At 49.3% G+C, this 21,932-nt stretch overlaps 1 protein-coding gene across 2 annotated transcripts in view; it reads left to right on the top strand.

The window, feature by feature from the left end:
• Window positions 1–299: 299 nt before the first annotated feature.
• Window positions 300–21,932, top strand: part of NRP2 (neuropilin 2) — a 121,564-nt gene continuing 99,931 nt past the window's right edge. The window contains exons 1-2 of one of the 2 annotated variants that reach the window (XM_066346358.1): window positions 300–1,227; window positions 16,516–16,693. In XM_066346358.1, the coding sequence (XP_066202455.1) occupies window positions 1,155–1,227; window positions 16,516–16,693 (251 nt within the window). In that variant the 5' untranslated portion in view covers window positions 300–1,154. The remainder of the gene's footprint in view (window positions 1,228–16,515; window positions 16,694–21,932) is intronic. The other variant, XM_066346357.1, reaches the window with a different exon arrangement.

The following is a 21,932-nucleotide window of genomic DNA, read 5'->3' on the forward strand; positions in this document are numbered from 1 at the left end:
GGGGGCGCTCCTTCTCCGGGCATTCCGCACTGGCGGCTCAGCTCAGCCAGGGGCTGAGGAGCCCAAGGTGGGTGGGAGGTGCCGGGTGAGAGAGGGGCAGCTGGGTGGGAGCTGCCTTAACTTTGATCCAGCGGCTGCGGCCCGAGGGAAGCCGCCGTCGCCCCGCCCGAGCTGGGTGCCGCGGCGTTCGGATCTGCGCCGCGAGTCTCCGCGGCTGCCTCTTTAATCAGGAACACAGAAGGGGCGGGCCCTGAGCCGGCGCGTAATCGGATAGCTCTGCCGCGGCTCTGACATCCACATGCTGCTCTGCCTGAAAAGGCAGGGGGGAGCCGGAGGGGAAGCAGAGAACGCGAGCGAGGCAGCAGCCCGCAGCCCGCCCCCAGCACATCCTCACATCCTCAGGCGCGCAGACACTCGGAGAGGTGGAGGTGAAGGCGGGCGCGAGCGAACTCGGAGAGGGGCTCGCTCACTCCCAAGCGATCCCAGCCGCCTCCGCCGCACCGCCAGCAGCAACAGCAACAGCGGCAGCACCGACAGCTTCCTTCCTCAGGCTCCCCTCTTGAGGCTGGCCAAACGGGTGTAGCCGTTGGGAGAGGATCCCGTTAGGGGATCCCGGCGAGGGCAAGAGCAGGGTGGCTGCCTCCCGCTCGGGCGGTCCGGCGGTGGGTGCCTCAGTCCTCGTGTAGGTCCCGGTGCCCTGGGATGTGTGTCAGTTTACGCCTCTGAAATCACACAGCTGCCTGGGGGCCGTGTGATGCCCAAGACAAGTCTTGGCTTTTATTTTTATTATAATTTTTTTTTTACGCTTGGCTTTCGGGAAATAACCGTGATGTTGTAGGATGAAGGAAATGATACTTTGAGGAACTGGAGAGGACATAGATCCGTTTTATTTTAAGAAAGGAAACCCGTTCCCCCTTCCCCGCTTGCTGCCTCTTTGCTGATTTCAAGAACGACCCTCCTCCTGGTGAGGTGGGGATCCAGCAAGAATAAAGGTAAAGACCGGCCGCCCGGACCCAGAAGGGAAACACTGACCATTAGAGAAACCTCTGCGGAAGACACTGTAAGGAAGAAACTAAGAGCGAGAAAAACACAAAGACTTACCATTATACAAGAAATCTACAGCTCCAGCTCTGGGGAGATCCTCTTTCTCCAAAATGGATATGTTTCCTCTCACCTGGGTTTTCTTAGCTCTCTACTTTTCAGGACTCGAAGTGAGAGGCCAACCAGGTAAGCCCCTGAAAGTTTTTCCTATTCATTTCAACATGCTTCCCCTTTAAAAGTAACTGCTAGTGCAAAGGGGGCACAAGGAATGGCACAGAAGGAGGCTTTCTCAATACTGAATAATTTAAGAGAGATTCCATCGGGCTCACCCTACCTACACCACCACTGCTGCTAAAACCCAACTTTAGCCTCCTGTTAGGAGTGTGTGTGTGTGTGTGTATGTGTGTGTGTTTTGAAACAGAATTTGGCGGTGTTCAGATGTCACATATGGACTGAATCAAAGGTTTAAAAATACTACAAAGCCTTTTTGCATTACAGTTTTTTGGAATTTTTTTTCCCCTGTCTTGAAGCAGAGCACATCTCCCTTGAGTTTCTTCAACCTAGCCAGCGAAATATAAATCATTTGCATTCCCTCCACTTAGCTACATTGAGCAATGTTAACTGAAGGGCTTGGGAAAGGCAAGGGTCTAGTTTTGGTTTTCCAATGCTGTAGATTCTTTGCAGAATGTACCAATACGCCTCAGAACCACAGGGCTCAGGCTGATGGAGCAAGTTGGCTTTCAGCTGAGCTAGGGGCTTGGGGCCGGGTGCTGCTGGCAACCAAGGCGGTTAATCAGCCGTGTTCTCTTTCCTGCATCCATGTGTTTTCTCGGAAAGTAAATCATGTTCCTTAAAAAAAAAAAATTACTACTGGATAAAACAAGCTCCAAGGCCCTCCAAGGTCTCTCTTGTGAAGTGGTTAGAAACTTCTGAGTGGAATTTGTTCTCAACCACTGCCAAAAGGGTGTGTGGACTAAGTGCAGAGATAAGCACGGAAGGCCCTGAATGTCTGGGGCCACCGGGTGTGTGTGTGTGTGTGTGTGTGTGTGTGTGTGTGTGTGTGTGTGTGTGTGTGTTGGGGGGGGGGTCTGGCTGGCAAGGGGTACACTCCCTTAGCAGGGATCTCTGGTTTCAGGGAAGCTGGGGAGACTCTCCTTCCTTCCCCACACCACGTTCCAGGGTGAGCCACTCTCCCCTTTGAGAACAGTATCTGGAATATGACAAAACTCTTAGAAGCTGCTACAGGTGATTGAGAATGAGGAAACCATCTATGGAGGAAAGACAGAAAAGGGAAAGGAAAAAAAGCCTTCCTTGAAGTGCCCTTACCTTACCCTATGGCACTTCCAAGGCTCCGTGCTGCAGAGTAAAGCTAACCCCTGGCAGCCTCTTGGGCACCTCTCCCCATCACAGCAGCTAGTGGGTCCAGTGGGAGCCTGCTTTGACTAAGGGGGAAGTTTGTGCTTGGTACCTGGTTCTCACCCCCAGCACACGCACACACTCCACTTTAAGCTCGGGTGTTTATTTGAAGGGGAAGAAGATTGAGGATTGCTCTTGCTCTCCAAATCCACATTCTTGCTGCGCCTCCTCTGCCATAACTGGTCTTCAGGGTAGCTACAAATCAAATCAAAGAGATGGGTGCAGGTCCCACTTGGGGAGATTTCCTGTGCCTCCCTACTCCCTGTTGCCTTAATTCTAAGTTCCCAGTTTGAAGTGAAATGAAATTACATCCCACAGACCTGAAGGCTGCATAAATTATGTATGTTTGTGTGATTCGCTGTGTGTGTGCACACACGCACGCGAGCGCGCATTGAGTATGCCCACGGTATATTATGTATTCAGACACGGTAGCTGGTAGGCCTCGGTGTGCGAGTACGAGAGTGCGCGGACACTGACGCGCACACCGACACACACACACACACACACACACACACACACACACACCCCTTCAGATTCTGTGTGCTGTGCAAAGCAGGAGGGGTCCTGAAGACTTAGGGGCCATCTTCAACCCCAGATGTTCGCACATCTGTCCCCAAGCGCTATGTAGAGTGCAGTGTGTACGTGTATGTGTGACACCGGATGGGACCCACTCCCGCTCGCCACCTGCCTCCCGCGTTCTCTGCACAGCCCCACCACCCCAGCCTCCAGCTGCGCTGCGTCACTTCTAGAAAAGCCCAGAAGCGCGGGGTTGTGGAGCAGGTCACCTACTATGAGGCCGTAGACCGCCTCGGATGAGAGTGGGACCTCTAAGCTGTACGAGGAGTTGGGACCCACCCAGGGGTAGATACTCTCCAGCTCCCCGGAAAGGCGATCTCAAGCCGCGGGCTGCTCGGACTTTCCGTGGGAACAGCCCACTGGCCTCCGGCAGCTGGCGGCGGGTGGCAAAGGGCGAGGCCAGCGAGACCTCTGACTCACCCAGTGCACCCGGCCTGGAGGGGCCGGGCCCAGCCTGCGGCCTGCGCGGCGGCGGCGGCGGCGGCGGGAGCCCATTCCGAGGAGTCAGGAGAAGGGAGGGTGGAAGGTGCAAGCGGGGAAGCAATTGAGCAAATATCCCCGTGGCAGGCGGCCTCTGGAACTGGCAGGCGGTGCATACCGGCCCCACACCCCCTCCCCCTGCGTGTCATGCTGCCTGGCCACACGGCAGCGCCGCAGCCTTTCTGCCTGGCCACACGGCAGCGCCGCGCCGCAGCCTTTCTGCCTGGCCACACGGCAGCGCCGCAGCCTTTCCGCCTGGCCACACAGCAGCGCCGCAGCCTTTCCGCCTCCCTCTGCTCGGGGACTCGGGCCGCTCGCTGGACCTGCCCGGAGCTCCCCCTCTGCCTCCCGCATTGCATTCTGCGCACAGCACACCCCCTCCTTCCCAACCCGTGGACTGTCGGCTTTGGAGGGCTGAGACCCGGGGCAGGAGGGACCGGGGATCTGAGCGCTGCCGAGCTGGCTGGCGGGAAGCCGGGGTGGGATCTCCAGCCGAGGGCGGAGAGAGACGGAGAGGAGCCAGCTGGAGCCGCGGGAATGTGCGCAACTTGCATTGCCTCCAGTAGCGCCGCGTGCCAAGCGCCTGCGGGGCGCAGAAACAGGTGAAGAGCACGCGGCGCGGGCATCCACGTGGTAGGGACGTGGAGCCCCCCGGCCCACCCCAACCCCCAGGGCCGTCTGTAACCCCGCATCGATTTGTTTGGGCTACGCCGCAGAAGCAGAGCGGAGCGATCCATAAACATTCTATTAGACAAAAATATTCCCAGTGAAAGCAAAACCGAGGCGCAAGCTGGGCAAAGTTGGCCGACTCCAACTCCTCCGGCCTTGTCCCCTCCTCCTCCTCCTAAGTAAGGACACCCCCTGGGAGAAGCCTGCGGCTTTTCTTCTACGCAGCCGATTGCCAGAAAGTTAAGTCGTGGCTGCAGTTCCCTGCTCGGGAGAAACCTCTGCAGTCGCCAGAGAGCCTCCCTTCCCCCGCCTCCTCGCTCTTTGCTTTTCCACGTGAGAAAAAGAACTATTCACGGCCAATGCTTCATTTTCACTGATTGATTTCTTTTTAATACCAACACAAGTTAATGGAGGGGAGGCGAGCTGTGATTAAATGGCTGCCCCCACCCTTTGCCTGGGGCTGACTGCACCGCAGGTTTTCCCACCAGGTCCGGGCCGCCGGGCTGCTGGGGGCCGGAGGGGGAACACACCCACACAGCTAAGGCCCTGGGGCTGGCGGGGACGGTGGTCGAAAGAACCGGTCCACGCCCTGGGAATGGGGGGTGGGGGGTGTTGGGGTGGGACTCAGCTTTCCAGGCCAAGCTGAGGGAATCTGGCTCACCGTGTCACCGCTTCTGCGGCTCCAGTTGAATTTGTCTGGAAGGGGAGGGAATGCACGCCCTGGTTTATTGGCGTGTGCTCACTGCTTGCTTCCCTCCCTCCGCCTCCCCTCTTCCTTTCGGTTTCAGAGAGAGAGGAGAGCCCCCTGGCGCTAGCCGTTCCCTATCAGCGCCTGGCCACGAAACTCCCCTTTGCTGGAGCTAATCGTGGTCCGCGGGGGACTAGTTTATGCTCAGGAAATCATTCAGGCCCTGACAATGGGTTTCTTTAGATGGTGGCAAACCCCAACCCCCATGTCCACACCACTAAGTGCCAAAAGAACCCAGACCCTGTAACCTGCCTCTCGCACCCCGCCTCTGCCTGGAAAGCTTTGATCGTGCCTGGGTTTTAACACCATTGCCATGGACACGGGCAGACGCGCTCAATTCAACCTTCTGTCTGAAATGATCAGATAAGAGGTGTAAATTGACTGTAGGAGACAGGTCTGGGCTCAAACAAATCCTGATAGAGAAGCAATAACGTTCTAGGCACTGGAGAAGTTTGAAGAGGGTTTCTATTTTAGCCTCTCTTTCCCCCAAATACGGGATAATTATGAACAGGCATAATAATTTGCAACAAAACTATAAACTCCTAGATTCTACACAGACAGCCTACCCTGAACTGTGGGGACTGATCTCATGCCTGCATTCCATGGGTGCCCAGTAAACTTTACCCCATAAACTGCCACTGGAGGTAGGGAAACTTGCCTGTTGCCAACAGAGCACACAGGGCAAAGGAGCGAGCGGGAAGAGGAGCGCTCCCCATGAGGGCTTCAGGGCAAGCCCCTTCTTGTCCAAGATGTGCCTGGTAGAACTGTGAATGCTCAGGCAGCACCGCAGGTTTGGACTTGGTCATTATGTGGAGCCCTCAGTTTGAGCCACAGAGCACCCAACTGGCAAAATGAAAGTTGGAAGGTCTGCTGTGATTGGAACCTGGGGCTATCCAGACAGAACCCCTGCAGTCTACCAAATGGCTGTCAACCCCTGCTATTGAATGTAAAGTCTACCCGGGGGCAATGAAAGGCCACTTTCTATCTTCTTGGTATAGAAGAAGCTAGGGGCCCAAACACCAGCCCACATGAATTGAATTGAAAGGCATGAATGCAAATAACAGTTGGGGGGGATCAGTGGGGAGAGGCACCAGGGACTAGATAACTCTGAGTAGCCCGCCTGGTGTTTTCCCTTTCACTCAGCTGCTCATTAAAGCGATCAAGAGAAGAACTGGATTTGAGTAACCCAACTGTGGAACAATTCTGAGTTGGCAGAATTCAGAGCTAAGCTCATTGGTAAAGAGTTTTCAGACTATATTTCCCTGAAAGTCCAGTTTTGAAAGACTTTAGCAAATAGAAATGTTATTTTTCTTTTTTAAAGGACAGAGAAGAAGCATAATACCATTTTAATTTTGTACACTGCAAGATAGCACTTGAAAAGTGACGTCTAGGCCCTGGCCGGTTGGCTCAGCGGTAGAGCGTCGGCCTGGCGTGCGGGGGACCCGGGTTCGATTCCCGGCCAGGACACATAGGAGAAGCGTCCATTTGCTTCTCCACCCCCCCCCTTCCTCTCTGTCTCTCTCTTCCCCTCCCGCAGCCAAGGTTCCATTGGAGCAAAGATGGCCCGGGCACTGGGGATGGCTCCTTGGCCTCTGCCCCAGGCGCTACAGTGGCTCTGGTTGTGGCAGAGCATCGCCCCCTGGTGGGCAGAGCGTCGCCCCTGGTGGGCATGCCGGGTGGATCCCGGTCGGGCACATGCGGGAGTCTGTCTGATTGTCTCTCCCCGTTTCCAGCTTCAGAAAGATTAAAAAAAAAAAAAAAGAAAAAAAAAGAAAAGTGACGTCTAGGAAGTAGTTTGTAATATCATAACATATTTGATGTATTATATCATCTAACCATCATTTGCCACTGGACAGTCTTTAAGGTACCCTCCTTAAGTGGCAGACATGTGTTTGATCCCCAAAAGTTGGCCTTTGTACTGTTCCTTCCAGGTAAAGAACTCACTTAAAAAAAAATTAACCCATTTCGGGAAGATACTATAGAAGTGTGTCATGGCAAGCCCACAGCATGTTTGAAAGCTTTATGTGCCTTGATGAGAAATGGCCGAAGGCTTAATGGTTTTCTTACCCAAAAGGATTCAGGATTCAGTTGGGTTGGATTCCTGGACACAGTGGCCTTGTAGTGTGGCTGGTCCTCCAGGAGAAAGCATCTTCTAAAGGTTTAGGAAGCTGTCAAGTTTAGATAAGGCTGAGCTCTGATCCTATGGGACCTTGGTTGTATTAATAAGGAGAAATTAATTTTTAACCACTGGGAACGTTGCCAAATTATGTGACCTTTGGCAGACCAGCTGTGCTATAAAAATAAATCCCCCATTTCTGAAAATGCTGCTCCTATCCAGTAGAACAATAACAACGTGGTATTTAGCATAGACGAAGAGTAGGGATAAGAAGAAAGAAGAAAAAGGGAAGTTGCCAACCAAAAAAAAGAAAAACCCTCCACTGTTGTGACACATAGTTTCAGGCCTAAGCATTTCCCTCCCCCTCCCGCCCCCAAACACAGACCCTGGTTTCTGGTCCACAGGAAAGAGAGGTTGGGGACCAGGAGCAGGGTGCCTGTGGGAACAGGCGTGGAGAAGGTGTTAAGTGCTTCCAGCCTTCTCACACCCCAGCCTTGAACACATCTCCCATTGTCCACACAGACAGATTCCTGGCACAGGAAGAGAAAAAGGAGTTTCAAACAGGCAAAACATTTGTCTGTCCCTAAATGCCAATAAATAAGTTTGTCACATAGAAGTTTGAGGGAGAACTTCATTGGGACTTCCAGCTTCTTGAAGCATTGAGCCAGACCTCCTGGGTTTAAAACCCAGCCCAGCCACTTGCCAGCCCAGTGATCCAAAATACTTAAAAAAAAAAAAAAAATCTCTCTGTGCCTCAGTTTCCCGGTCTGTAAAGCGTGTTTGATAATAAAAATAGCCTACTTCATAGGTGTGATTTTTCTTCCTATTCCAAAGTCATTTCATCTTTAAAACAGCTTCAGTGGGGTTAACTGTATCACAGAAAGCACACTTATAACCACTGTGGTAAGTTTATGTTATTTTTATGAGTTTTTTTTAATAAGTAAATAATTATTCCTTCTCAGCTCTTACCCCACTAAACCTTTGCCTGTGTTCTGTAAGCATCAGATTATCTCTCAGCACTCTGTTCTTCGGAGACAGACTTTCTCTGCTGGGTTCTCATCTTAGATACACTTCTCTTTAGATTTTTTTTCTCTTCTTGTTCTTCCACTTTCTCGCCTCTACTTATTATTTTTTTTAATCTCTCCTTTTTCTCATCTTCTTCTCTTTTATCCTTCATCAGGAAAGTGTGCTCAGCAGGGATCTCGGTGTTGAAGGCCCCCCCACACACACCCGAATGTGTAATAATTTCAACTCTGGCATTAAGGACACTCAGCAGCTGAACTCAAAAAAGTCATCATAAAGACAAAGTAGCTTTTACCCAGCAAGACTCTTAATAATCCCATTTCCCTCTGGGTCTTCATAAAAGAACCATGATCTAATCCAGAAAAAAAAGGAAGGGGCCTGGGACTAACAAGAGGAAACCCCTCCCTGTGGTGTGCAGTGGCTGGCGCTGCTGGCCAGCTAATGCACACGTCCAGGGTGACCCCGCTCGCTGCCTCCAAAGATCCCGTGATAACCAGGGATCTGGCCGGTCATTCAGTGAAAAAGATAAAGGAAATTGCAAATTACTGGACTGAGTGGTAATAATAATTGTTTTGATAAAGGGGGAAAAATAAAACAGATGTGCCCAAAAGGCATTTTTGGGGCCCGGGGCAGGGGGATGGGTAGGGAGAAATGAACTAAAACTCAGCAAGAAACAGTGCATTCCCAGCACAACTTTAGCGATGAAGCAGTAGTTTGCATCTTCCTGGTGCTACTAACAACAAATATTTATAACTTGCCTTTGGGAGGGTGGAGGGCTGGAATGAAGGGGCAAGGAAACCCTCCAATATATTATTTTTACCATTATTAGAATTACAATGCAAGTTGTCATTTGAACTTTATCATTATTATCTGAGGTTGGGGTATCTTCAGAAACATAGTTCACACTAACTGTCCCTGACTTATGACTAGGTATTATTATCCCAAACAAATTATTTCAACATTCAGTTCACCATGAAAAAAAAAGTTCCGACTTAATAGCAGCTGTGGGCTGGGAAGGAGCACAGAGCCTGGTTTCCAGGACACACAGCAAGGAGGGCCACTTAGCCTGGTTTCCAGGACACAGCAAGGAGGGCCAGGCAGACAGGCAGCAGGGTGCCTGTAGGGACAGGGAGCCCAGAAGGTGTTAAGTGCTGGAGACACAATGTGGGACAAGGCTTTCTCCGAGTCTGTGATCCCTTCTGATACTTTTGGTGTTACTTTAGGCAATTAGTAATTTATTAATTCATCAAACCTCATGGAGACTGACTCTTGGGAAAGGCTCTGGGTTTGATCCCTACTAGGTTTGCCAAAGACGAATCAGAAGGCAGCCCTGCCCTCAAGTTGGCCATGGTCCAGCAGCGGGACCGAGGCTGGCCGGAGCTCTCACACACCTCAGAGGATGCTGAAGAGCTTCAGGCTTCCAGGTTTGAGAGAGGGCGGGGGGAAAGCGTGCCCTTGGTGAGGGGGACCAGGGAGGGCGGAGACTGCAGCTAAACCTGGACTGAGAGAATAGCATGGGATTCGGAGTGAGGAAAGGTCTACGGGGAAAGGGGAGGGTGGGGGCAGAGAATTGGACAGCCGGTTTCTTTGGGGTAACACTCAAAAGCTGCAGTTTAGAATGTGTGGAGGGAAATAATTGCAAATAAGGTTGGAAATATATAGTAGCTCAGGCTAAATGCAAGGCCTAAATTGCTAGGCCAAGGGGTTTAGATTTCATCTACTAACCAATGGGGAGCCATTGATGTTTCAACATAAACCTTCAGTTAATCAAAGTTAATGAAAAAAATATATTATATTACCTTTTTTTCCCCCTCCTTTGGTTTTTGGAGAGACCTCAAAATTCTTCTTCTTCTATTTCCTTCCCCAAATGTCTGTTGAAATGGACAGGAATTGTAATCCCAGATCTCTCATCAATGGCATCAAAATTGCATTTGCAATGAAGGCTGGAAAAGAGTGGACATAAATATAAACTAATGATATTATATTGGCTGCCCTATTGGAATTGCATTTGTTTATGATATAAGATGACAAATAACAAGGTTATCACAGGTGGCATGATTCGAGGTCAGGGAGGTAATCGCATCAAACTTACATTTTAACGATTAAACAAAGGTCCATTTTTAGAATCCAGATAGAAGGCAAGAGACTTTCCAAGGCCCTGTTTCCAGACCCAAGTTCTCTCCTTGGTGAATCATTGGAGGTGTTCTAGGAGAAGGGATTTGCTGTCTTCCTCTCCTCTTTTTCCACGCTCACGCTCACGTGCTGGCTTCCTCTCCTGCTTTCAGATCCCCGCCTTCCTGCCCTTCCAGAAATTCTTTTATTCAGATTTTGAACTTTATCACTGCAAAAGTTCACAGGGATTTCCATTTGCTGTGCCTTCAGGAGTGCATCATTCACTGCCACCCGGCCCCATAAATTGAATAGATTGCATCCCTTCCCAGTTGCCCTAGGAAGTGGTCAAACAGCCGCATTCCTGGGCTGATGGATTGGCTCATTTCTTTCTAGCTTAAGCCAAGATACAGATTTTATGAGACTGTCTTGTGACAGGCTGAAGTCGCTTTGAATAAAACAAAATCCAGCCTCAGCACACAGAAGAAAAAAAAAACTCTTAAAAATCAGCTTATCTAGGGTAAGTGAACAAAATTTGGTTAAAACCCTGAGCAGAGGATCTCAGTGATCTGGGCAAGGGATTTTAAGAAACTCTTTTTGGTCTTTCTTTTTATGCATCCCTGTTGTCTACAGGCTCACACACAGATCCATGTATCCATAATATTTATAAATATGCAGCCGCAAACTCAGTTAAGAAAAGAAACCCACGTCAGTAGAGCTAATGTGATTAAAAAGAGACATTTGAACTCTCCATAATGCAAGACGGACATGTTCATCTGAAGAATCCTGGAGTTCTGTTTTGGGCTTACCTAAAACAGGTGAAACAGGAGTAACACCTTGAACACACAATCCGGCTGTCTAGGAGGGTAGAGAACCTTTCGTTTTTGGTTCATCTACGGGTTAAGGATCTTTTCTCCAGCTCATTATACGGGCTTTGAATTTTAGAACTGGAACTGACCTACAGACTCACTCTCCTCATTTTAAAGATGAGAAAACAAAGGCCCCGAGTTATTTACTCACTTACCCCAGGTCACACCACTTGTTGGTGGTAAGACCATACTCAAATATAAGACTTCTTCCTGGCTAAGTGGCAGGGTGTGACATCCTTTTCTTTATAAGTAGGAGAAAGAGCTTCTTTGCCTTGCCAATTAATTAAATGAAAACAATGCTCTGGGAATAGGAATGGGATGGGATTATGCTGTGGATAAAGGATAAATTATAAAGTAAAAAGTTTATTATTTTAGTGGAAATGTGACCCACTACTTTTCTCCACCAAGTGCCCTCAGGTGCATGTAAAAAATAAGATGTATTCTAATCCTCTGCTCTTTCTCTTTTCCTTGGCATTTTAAAGTAACCAGGGACTGATGTCTGGTTCAGTGGGTTTCAAACCCAGTGCCAGGAAGGCCGGGTTTCTTACAGAGAAGGCCCCTCAGAGATGAGGAGAGGGACTTCGGGGCCTGGCCACGACACCAGCTCTGGCCGCCCTCCATTCCTGTACCTAAGCAGAGCTCCACTTGAAGCTGCTTTGCACGTTTGAGTTCAGGGTTGAGTTTTGTTCAAGAAAAAAAACAAACAAACACTTCTAAAAAGAATTTTGAAAACTACACACTTAATTCAGTCCACTCATTGAATTACAGTGTAGGCAGCTGAGACCCAGGAAGGTCACTGAAGGTCACTGAGTTGAGAATCAGGTGCTGCATCTCTCTTCTTACTGATAGCAGCAGCCCCGTCCCTTCCTAGTGACTTGGTCCCATGACCCCAGACCCACCTTTAACAACACCCTCCAATCCCACATCCAACCAATCCAAAATTTCCCTGTTTTTTTTTTTGTTGTTGTTTGTTTGTTTATATTTTGTTTTTTTTTTTGCCAAGGACTTTATCCTTCAATTCGGCTATACCAAGTGATCTTGATTGTTCTTTTATTGTATGACTGTTAGCGGGCTGTTTGCCTGGTGTCTCCTGGTGTGTCTGACTGTTCTGATTCTGATCATTTAGAAGTCCTCACTCTAGTCAGGCTTCAGTTTTTAATGACTATTATTTCAAGTTCAGGCCATACATGTTTCTTTAAAACAACTCCAGTTGAGTTTCCTTAGAAAGCGGACCAGATTTGAAAAAAATATTTTCTTTTACTGCTTCTTAATATTTTCTAAAAATAAAATATTACTAAGAATCAGTGAGTTGTCTGAAATTGGGTTCTGTAGGAAGGTGACAGGGTCTGGTTACCCCAAGGCAGCATCAGATGGTACTCGGGGCCACTGGCAAAGCCAAGGGCGCCTGAGGGAGAGAGGGAAGGAGGAAGGGCGGGGTGGAATGTCAGAAATACTCTGATATTTTATATATCAAATAAAAACACCTAAGTAGACATTATGGGTGGGGGAATCATACCTTTGTGACTTTAGAACATAATATTCTCTTTATTTAAAATTACATTTTTAAATTAGATTTATTGAGGGAACCTTAGTTAAAACATTATATAAGTTTCAGGTGTACAGTTTTATAATACATTATTTGTATCCTGCATCTGTGTGTTCACCACCCAGAGTTTAGTCTCCTTCTGTTACCATGTAGTTGACCTCCTTTACCCTCTTTATTAGCATACTGTTGTCTAGAGCAGTGTGTTTCAGTGACCGGTCCATGGACCAATCCACCAGAAATTTTATGCCAGTCCGCAAAAGAGTTAACCACCCTGATGTTGTATGAACATTATAGACCCAAGGATCTTAGTCGAATTCGCTTATGCTCAGGGAAATTTCTGCATTAGTGTACCCTGATATAATTCTCCTATTTTCACCAGTTCCCAAGTGTAAAAAGGGTTGAAAACCACTGGTCTAGAGATGTCACTTTAATCCTTTCATCCTTGAGTCTCAGGTCTTTGTCCTGACCTGGCCCATCTCAGATGTAGGAGGAAACTTCTCTGAACAGTTCCAGGCCTGAGTTTTCCTGCTTCTCTTTAGGAAACAAATTCTCCCCGGGTAAAAGCTATTCACAAAATCATTAGAGAAAGAAGTCCCTTGCCAACTCACCAAACAGGCTCAGTAGCTCAAACTGCAACAGGGTCAACTTCCCTTCTCTGTGTGCATATTGGCCTAAAGGGGTTTGTTTGCCCTAGAGTTCAACTTTCTTCTTTCTCAGCTGGGCTGGACTCCTGGGGGCGGGGCGCTGTTATGCTGTTCCTTTCCTGACACAGGCCAGGCCTCCCAAGGACTGGGTGGCATAGCTCTTCCTTCAAAAGAAAGCCCGGAGGCCCTGGTCGGTTGGCTCAGTGGTAGAGCGTCGACCTGGCGTGCAGGAGTCCCGGGTTCGATTCCCGGCCAGGGCACACAGGAGAGGCGCCCATCTGCTTCTCCACCCCTCCCCCTCTCCTTCCTCTCTGTCTCTCTCTTCCCCTCCCGCAGCCAAGGCTCCATTGGAGCAAAGTTGGCCTGGGCACTGAGGATGGCTCTGTGGCCTCTGCCTCAGGCGCTAGAATGGCTCTGGATGCAACAGAGTAACGCCCCAGTTGGGCAGAGCATCGCCCCCTAGTGGGCATGTCGGGTGGATCCCGGTCGGGCGCATGCGGGAGTCTAACTGCCTCCCGTGTCCAACTTCAGAAAAATACAAAAAAAAAAAAAAAAAGAAAGAAAGAAAGAAAGAAAGAAAGAGAGAGAGAGAGAGAGAGAGAGAGAGAGAGAGAGAAAGAAAGCCCGGGCCCTTTTTCTTTGGAGGTGGTTTGTATTTTAGAAATGGAGGCTCCCCAAACCTGGAAATGAAACATCAGTTATCAAGAGGAGGCATAGAAGGATTAAGTGTGTTTTCTTTATAATTTTTTTGCTGATACCTTTCAAGAAGTTGGTTTTCTCCAAGTGACACAGAGATGGAAATTCTAGTATTTACCTCCATGAATCTATGTCTATGCAAATGATGTGTGATATATTCTTTAAGGGTGTGAAAGTGTGTACAGGACTAAAATGTTCGTTCCTAATAGGACCGTGTGCCCGATGTATGTTTGGTATCTGTGTGTGTTTCTGCATGTGAGTGCCATCCAAACAAGAATGTGAGTTTAAACATGTTTGTGTATTGGAAAGGCTAATGACATACAAGAAAAGCACATGCTTTAATGAGTTCTCAAATAGTTTAAAGAGTGCCTTGATTTTCTTCAGACAAAGAGGACAGAAAAAAAAGAAATGGGTTACTCCTTTTCCTTTGAGTGAAGTTTTTACCAGCAGAAGAGGCAGTCAGCTGCGGGACATATATAGTTTAAATTTTTTCTTCAGTGGGGAAGTGATGACTGCTGGTGTCATAAATGAGACCTTCTCACAGGAAGTTTCCTGTCCTTGCCCCCTGATTGTGTGTGCCTGCTCTAATTCCCGAAAGCTTGAACTTGGCAAGTGGGGGAGTTGAGGGGGTGAAGTTCTTCTTTCTGTAGAAAATTTCCTCTCCTGCTAGCTTGGTGAATCAGCTGGTGAGCTAAGTCCCCACACTTCCGCCTTCTCAGAAGGCACCCTCAGTCCTATGTCACACACCTACCTGAGCCAGGACGAAAGGGCCACAGCCTGACCTGCTAAAGGATGTGAGGTGCCCAGCTTGGGGGAGTGGCATGGGCACCTGGAAAACCTGTGGTAAGTGGCTGCGGAGGAAACGGTGGCACCGGGCCTCAGCGCTGGCCTCATCACCAGGGCAGGAGGGCCGGGCCCATTGTCCTCCCGGACTGGGGAGGGTGCAGGGTCATCAGTTAGAGGATGAAGTGGTCTCTGCTAGCCAGAGGAAATAGCCTGCTTTTGTTTTCCACCCAGTAGGAAATGGAACCTGAATCCATTAGATTCTGGGCAGTTCAGCAGGGCCCAGTTTGAGCTCTTGGAGGCACGATGCCTAACAGGCTACTTGTGCGGACCTGTCCGTCCCAACCGCCACTGTGCAGGGGTGCCCATCTTTTATGCATTTAGAGCCTGTCAGCCTGGTAATCTAAAGCGGCGTTCTGAAAGACAGTAATGCCAGTCGGCACAGGGAATAGTAAAGTGCACCTGTAGAGTTAAAAAATGCATGACCCTTTCCCTCAAAGAGTGAACACGGGAGAGAGACCCCGTCCTGCAGGGTGGCTGCTGAGCCCTCATCCATAATTCACGGGCCCACGCTGCTCCATGCAGATGGCGATATTAAATCGTGATTGATGCTAAGAGAGGCAAACTCTCAGGAAGGTCTCCAAGAGGCTTCTGAATATTTCCGGGTCTCCTGTGCCTTCTTGTCCCCTGTTCTACTGTGGTATTAAGCAAAGCCCCCCCATTTCCCAGGAACCCCTCCTAGGGATTCAAGAACTTCACTCCCAAATAGATGAGGTTATTCAAATGTCATCACCCACCTTTTCTGCCTTTGAAGATCGCCCCCCCCCTTCCCTCCTGGCACACGTGAAGCCGTTTACCTCCAGCCGGGCACGGTTGGGAAGGGGGAGCAGCTGCTCCCGGCAGGCAGTCGCCTTTCCAGGGGTCGGTTACCACTGGACAAAGCAGCAGCACACTCTGGTGGTGGTGACCAGGCAGGAGGGACAGTGGGCAGAAAGCTCGGGGAAAAAAACACAGCCATCCACTCAGCACAAAGCACTCTTTGTCGAAACTCTGAGGTCAGCGTCGGTGGATTCTCCAATGCAGATTTTCCACTCGGTGTGTAATGAAATAATAAATCAAATTTGTGGTGTGTGTGGAATTAAGTGTTTGGGGCTTTTGCATTTTCTTTCTTTAAAAAAAGAAAAGAAAAAGGCTGCAATCACCCTCCTGGGCCTGTTCTGGCCCAAAGCTGGAAATGCTTCCTCCGCATCCCATGTAATTGTTACCAGGCTTGCTTGTGGGTCAGCACCACAAAACCACTCTTGTCAGACCGGAGCCATTACTTCTGGCCGCCTGGGCTGGGCTGGGCTGGGCTGGGCGACACTGGAGACCAGGAAGGATTTATGAGGTAAAGATAGAGATGAGAGCTTTGAATGAACGCAGAAGATGACCAAGGCAGGGAGACAGGAAAAGGCAGGGAGGTATGTTAATTTTGTAGTTTTCTCGTTTTTTGTTTTTAAAATCCCAGAGCATGTGATTAGGAATATTTACAACCATTTCCTAGGATATTTTCATTTGGGGAGTGTGTGTGTGTGTGTTTGTGTGTGTGTGTGTGTGTGTGTTCAGTCGGGTTGGGGGGGGGGCGGGGATGAGCTGAAATAATCTCTTCCACTGAATGAGTAAGTAGGTTAGTTTTCTGTTCTGCCATAAAAGGTCTGTAAACAGTTTCAGTCAGCCACTGGTAGAGAAGAGAGTCAGGGAGAAGGGAAAAATGCTGGCACATATTTGAAGTTCTTCGGGTTGTCTGCCTTCTCTTCCAGACCCCCCCTGCGGAGGTCGTTTGAATTCCAAAGACGCTGGCTACATCACCTCCCCAGGTTACCCCCAGGACTACCCATCTCACCAGAACTGCGAGTGGATTATCTACGCCCCGGAACCCAACCAGAAGATCGTCCTCAACTTCAACCCTCACTTTGAAATCGAGAAGCATGACTGCAAGTAAGCACCCTCCTGCCCACTGGTGGGCACCCGCCATGAGACACACTCCCACCCACCCCGGGCTCTGACGCTGCCACCCCCAGCGGCTACCCCCCTAACACCGGGGCTTCTCAGCCGGCCGGCCCCGGCCCGAGGGAAACCCAAAATGGTGTTCTCTTTCAGGGGAACGTAAAGGCCCAGTAGGTCCCATAGTATGGAGGAAAGAGCCTTCTTGAGCGAATTGTGTGAAGAATAGCATCCTGTCTCCCAAAGCTGGCAGTGACAGTTCCCTGTTGGGGCAGGGCGGGGGTGGGCTACACAAGGCCAGCTCTTGACTTCAGGCTTTGCTTCCGCTTGGTGATCTCCCCATTTCCACTGCTGCTGCCACATGTAGGAACCCCACCGGCTTCCTTAATAAAATAGTAGCCAAACCCCCAAGTGGGGATTTCCTCTGCATCCAGCCCTAGAGGATCAGGCTGTTATCTTAGGAAGCGGCAGCTGGTTTCCATACAGTCAAATATCTGAGTCTCCGCTGGAAGGTCTAAGATTCGCATTGTTCTTGGTATCTGTGCTGCACAGGTGAGGGTCTCAGAGCTGGGTTTATCTAAAAAAACATTCTTCTAATTGCTTTATAAACATCCATCCATTCAGTTCTCACAATGGCCCTGGGATATGGAGGTCAGTGTGGCCTCCGTTTTGCCACAGTGAGGAAAAACCAAAGCCCAGAGAACTCAAGTCCATCACCCGAGGTGACTCAGCCGGTCTCACATCAGTTCTGTCACTGGGGAAACGTGTGTCGTTGGAGACGCCACGTAGATATTTAAACATCTGTGAGCGCGTCAGAAATGCCATGTTAACACGGAGTGCCCATAAACGAAGGGGAGGATGCAGGCAGCGGTGCCGTGTCAGGAATGGGAACGTGCTTTCTGGGCTCTATTTTGTAGTGCTTTCTCATTGAGACGAGGGACAGTTCTGGGCAGGAAAGAACGTGCAGTCCTGGTCATGTCCTGTTCCAGATGAGCACCTACCAAGTGCCACTTCTCTGATGGGTGTTCAGTGCCCCCTTGTAATCAATAAATAGTCTGAGCCTTTCTCATGATCAGCGCATTTCATGTCCAGCTGGCGGGAAAGGCACAGGCCCAGGCCTAGGCCCAGCCAGCGCTTCCTCACAGAGGGGGCGGGATCCTCTCTAGCCAGTGCTGGGCCCTGACACTGTGAGTCGATGTCAGTGTTACTCTCTGAGGACTACTTTTCACCTCCATCATGGTTTTCCTCCAACAAGAGGTAGTCTGTGTTGAAAACCCAAGGGTTTCCTGGATGGAAGCCTCATGTGACAAAGAATCATAAGATGGGTTTCTAATCACAGATCCTCCCTTGACTTAATGAATGACACAGGGCAAGTCATCACTTCCTCTTTGTCTGAGTTCAATGCACACCCTTACATACTTGTGCACAGATTCTCAAGGCTGCCCCTTCCCTGCCAGCAAACTTTACCAAGAATTTCTGTTAGAAGACCTTCTATAGAAGGTGTTTTTGTTCTTGGTGCCTCTGGCTGGGCTGCAGGAGGTTGGCACACGCCAAAGAATAATGCACAGAGAGCTTGGGTCTGAGCTCAGAGAAATTTGACTAAGCACCTCTCCCGACTGAGGGCCAAATTCTGTTATGCTTATGCCAGCAAATCTCCCAGGGAAGTTGCTAAGAGGTCATCTTATGTATATTCATAGTGGCAGAGGGAGAAGACGTGGCTTTGGAAGGAAAACTCAGGAGCGCGTGAGCATGGCTTTCAACATGTTTTGAAGTGTGAGAGGCCAGGAAAACATGCTGCTGCCCTGTTTGGGGGCCGCAGGGTCCCCGTTCCCTGCAGGGGTTCCTCCCTCCCTGTACGGGGCGGGCGATGGGGACAGCTCACTGCTGGAGCCTGTGGTAGCGGAAAGACCATGGAGCTTCTTACTGCGGAGGAGGAGTCGTTGGAGTCGGGGAAGCAGCCCAATGACAGGTTATCTTCGGGCTTATCATCTTCACTAAGTAGCTTCCTGTTTTTCTTGCGCTCCCTCATTCTGTGCTTCTGGCTTGAACCAGAAAGGTCAGGAAGTTCAGAAAAAAAAGAATCTTTCTGGGGGTCTCTCTCCCCCAATGCCAAATTGTCAGAAAGGGTCTGTTGGGGTCAAGCCTCTGCTACTTAACCTCATCCTTCATCCTCTCTTCCTCCCCCATCCCGGCCCTTCCCCCTACCCCTCATTTCTCTCACATCCTGATTAATTTTTGTATTTAGAAAGACACATCCGGTTCTCGCAACCTCTTACTCTGCAAGGTATTTTTTAACATTCTTCCCTGGCTATTTGCATTCAGAATAAATAGGCTTCTCCCCCAACTGCCTTGTTTCACTTTCCTGTGAAAGGAACAATTAATCTAATTGAAGTCCTGGAAGTTCTGTCTTGTTCCTCCTTCCTCTCTTTCCCTCTCTCATTTCTGTTCCAGGAGAGCTCCTGGGTTTGGAAAGCACTTACTATCAAAGGAAATTAGCCTCCTTTCTCCTTCCATTTCGGGTGCGTGTTTCGAATTGGATTTGGCTCTCGAAGCCCATCGGGCGGATGCTTACCAAAAGAAAACTGCCTGACCAGTCCTTCTGATGAGAGGGCACAGCAGAACCACCCCTGCAGAAAGGAACAGGAGTAAGGAAGTCAGAGAGGCAGCCGCACCTCGCCTTTTCCCCTCTTCTTCCCTTGGGCAGGAGTAACTGCAGAGATTGCCCCGGGACCTGGGCATGGGCCCTGATGGGAGAGGGCTGTCCTGGCCAGGGCAGTTGGCAGTCTGTGCCTTGAAATGAACAACCCCAAAGGTTTAGGCCAATAGTGAATAAACCCCAGACGGAGACCTCTTCCCCTAACCACTGCTTGGGAATTTTGTTGCGTTTAATCGCGCTGTCTGCTTGGAAACTTTCACTCACAAGCCTCAGCTCTGCCTGAGTCAGCGCCCTCCAAGGCCACCATCTGCTGTGCGCTCCCAACTCCTCCCTCAGGCTGTTCCTAAGAATCCAAAGTCCCAGCAGCCACAGGCCGCTCTGGGGCCTAGTCACCAGCTGTGGGCACACACCAGAGGGCCATTGACCCTGCCAGGTTGGTGTGGCTCAGGGACAAAGGGGCGAAACTCAGGGCTATCTGAGCAAACAGAGAGAAGCCACTTTGCTTCTCATGGTGAGAAGAGCATTCGCTCGCTGCCTTTGACACGAGTCATCAGCCAGCAGGGTGAACACACAAAATTGAATAATTTTCCACTTCTGAAATCTAAAATATATGCATTTTGAACCCCCCCCCCCCCCCATGATGCATACAGCTTGTTCCTGAGCCCTCCTCACGCAGGCATTATAGCAGCCCAGCCCTGAGGCTCCACCCAGTACACCCAAATCGAGGGCCTGGGTCCTTTTAAGAACTGGTCATTTCCAGATGGGTATCTAGAAAAACTTGTTTTACAAAGTACAGAAACCACTAGGAATACTTGAAAGAACATTCTTCACTTAAAGCTCACCCGGCAGTCGACACGAATGACTTTCTGTGTGTGTTCAGCGCACTGTCTGGTTCACCATGGGGCACTGAAGAACAACGCGTCGTCTGGGTGAAACTGCCAGGTACTAACACATACCCCTTTAAAGCTCCGAAAGTCCTTTCTAAAACGGTTACCTGCTGCTGAAGGACCTTGGGAAGCCGGTGCCACACTTCCGTCTTCTGAAACAAAACCAAAACTAAGGAGAGTCAACGGGTTTTGTTCTGATTTTTTTTTTTTTTGTTTTTATGATTCAGGCTTCCAATTCTAAAGTTCACCTTTTGTGACGGGCAGGCTGGGTCATGTCACATTTGGATCAGACGGACTTAGGGGTTGAGTTTTTATTGACCTTTTAAACTTCCCAGGCCTCAGTTTCTGAAGGTTCTGCAAAACTGCGATGATGATGATGATGATGATAACTCCTCATTAACGTAGGTGCACAATAGACTAGCACTGTGTTAGCGTCTCTGTGTTTGGCCATGGAACGTTTGGGTCTGTCTGCACTCTTGCTGTCACTTCCTGTTGTGAGTAACCCAGCTCCTGGAGCCTTCCTCTTCTGACTCCCTTCCTTTGTTTTTACTCTTTATAGTGGGTATGGACTTGGCTTCAGAAGGTCTTGCTGTCTATCGCAAAGAGTTTCAACCAGAGTGCCACAAGATTTTTTAAAACATGCAGTACCTAACTATTTAGTCAGGGGCACTGACCTCTGTTCCCTTAGACCAGGGGTCTCAAACTCGCGGCCCACGGGCCGCATGCGGCCCACTGAACAATTTTGTGCAGCCCGCAGACTAATCCACAAAGTTCAAAATATTTTGGATAAAATTAAGTAAGCCTAGGGGCCTACTTGTATTTTTTATTTCTCTAGCATCCTAGCTAGATATTAGCTTAGTTAACAGCAGTTGTGATGCGAACTACAGTTTCTGGTCGTTTTGTGACACTGAGTAAACTGCATGTACGATTGTGTTTGTTGTATTGATTGTTTTTGTTTTCAACTGCAGTGAGAAAAGTGTTGCGTAACAGTTGCCTTTTGTAGACCTAGTGCGGCCTGCCGAATGGCTGTGATCTTGCTCTGCGGCCCACATGCTGAGTTGAGTTTGAGACCCCTGCCTTAGACTGTCAAATAAAACAAAATGACTATAGTCAACACAACAATAGCTATCTGTTTTCAAAAACGATATCTATTTTTTTATCAGATCAGCAAAACACAAAACAAAACATTTTTTGGTATGCCGCAGAATTTTATTAATTATATATGCCATGATATAAAAAAGATTGACAATTGCTGGTCCATTGGGAAGTTTTGGTTCTGAGATCTGAGCTTTGCCCCCAAGTCAGTGCAGCCCCAGGGCCAGCATGGCTGCGTGACCCCTGCCAGCCAAGCTCACAGCAGAGCGAGGAGGGGACACCGTCTGAGAGCCTCGCTGCTGGAGTCCTCAGCATTAACTGAGCTGTTCGTGAGTTTTCTTCTGAAACCATCTCTCACCCCACCCCCAGCCCCACGTTCTGGATATTTGAGGTTTGGGATATTTGACCTCTAAGTACGTGTCCTGGATAAACAAGGTGCTCCTGTTTTTATTTATGACCAAAGACGCCCTCAAAATCCTGGATGTTGTCTGTATCTCCCAAAGTAGGGGATGAGACCTTAGAAAGGTAGCAGTTGATGAATCGACTACAGTAAACAGAGGAAACAGACCAGACCTCAATGATCTGGCCCCTCCAC

This window comes from Saccopteryx leptura, chromosome 7 (assembly GCF_036850995.1).
Source record: "Saccopteryx leptura isolate mSacLep1 chromosome 7, mSacLep1_pri_phased_curated, whole genome shotgun sequence".
In the NCBI taxonomy this organism is placed as follows: domain Eukaryota; kingdom Metazoa; phylum Chordata; class Mammalia; order Chiroptera; family Emballonuridae; genus Saccopteryx; species Saccopteryx leptura.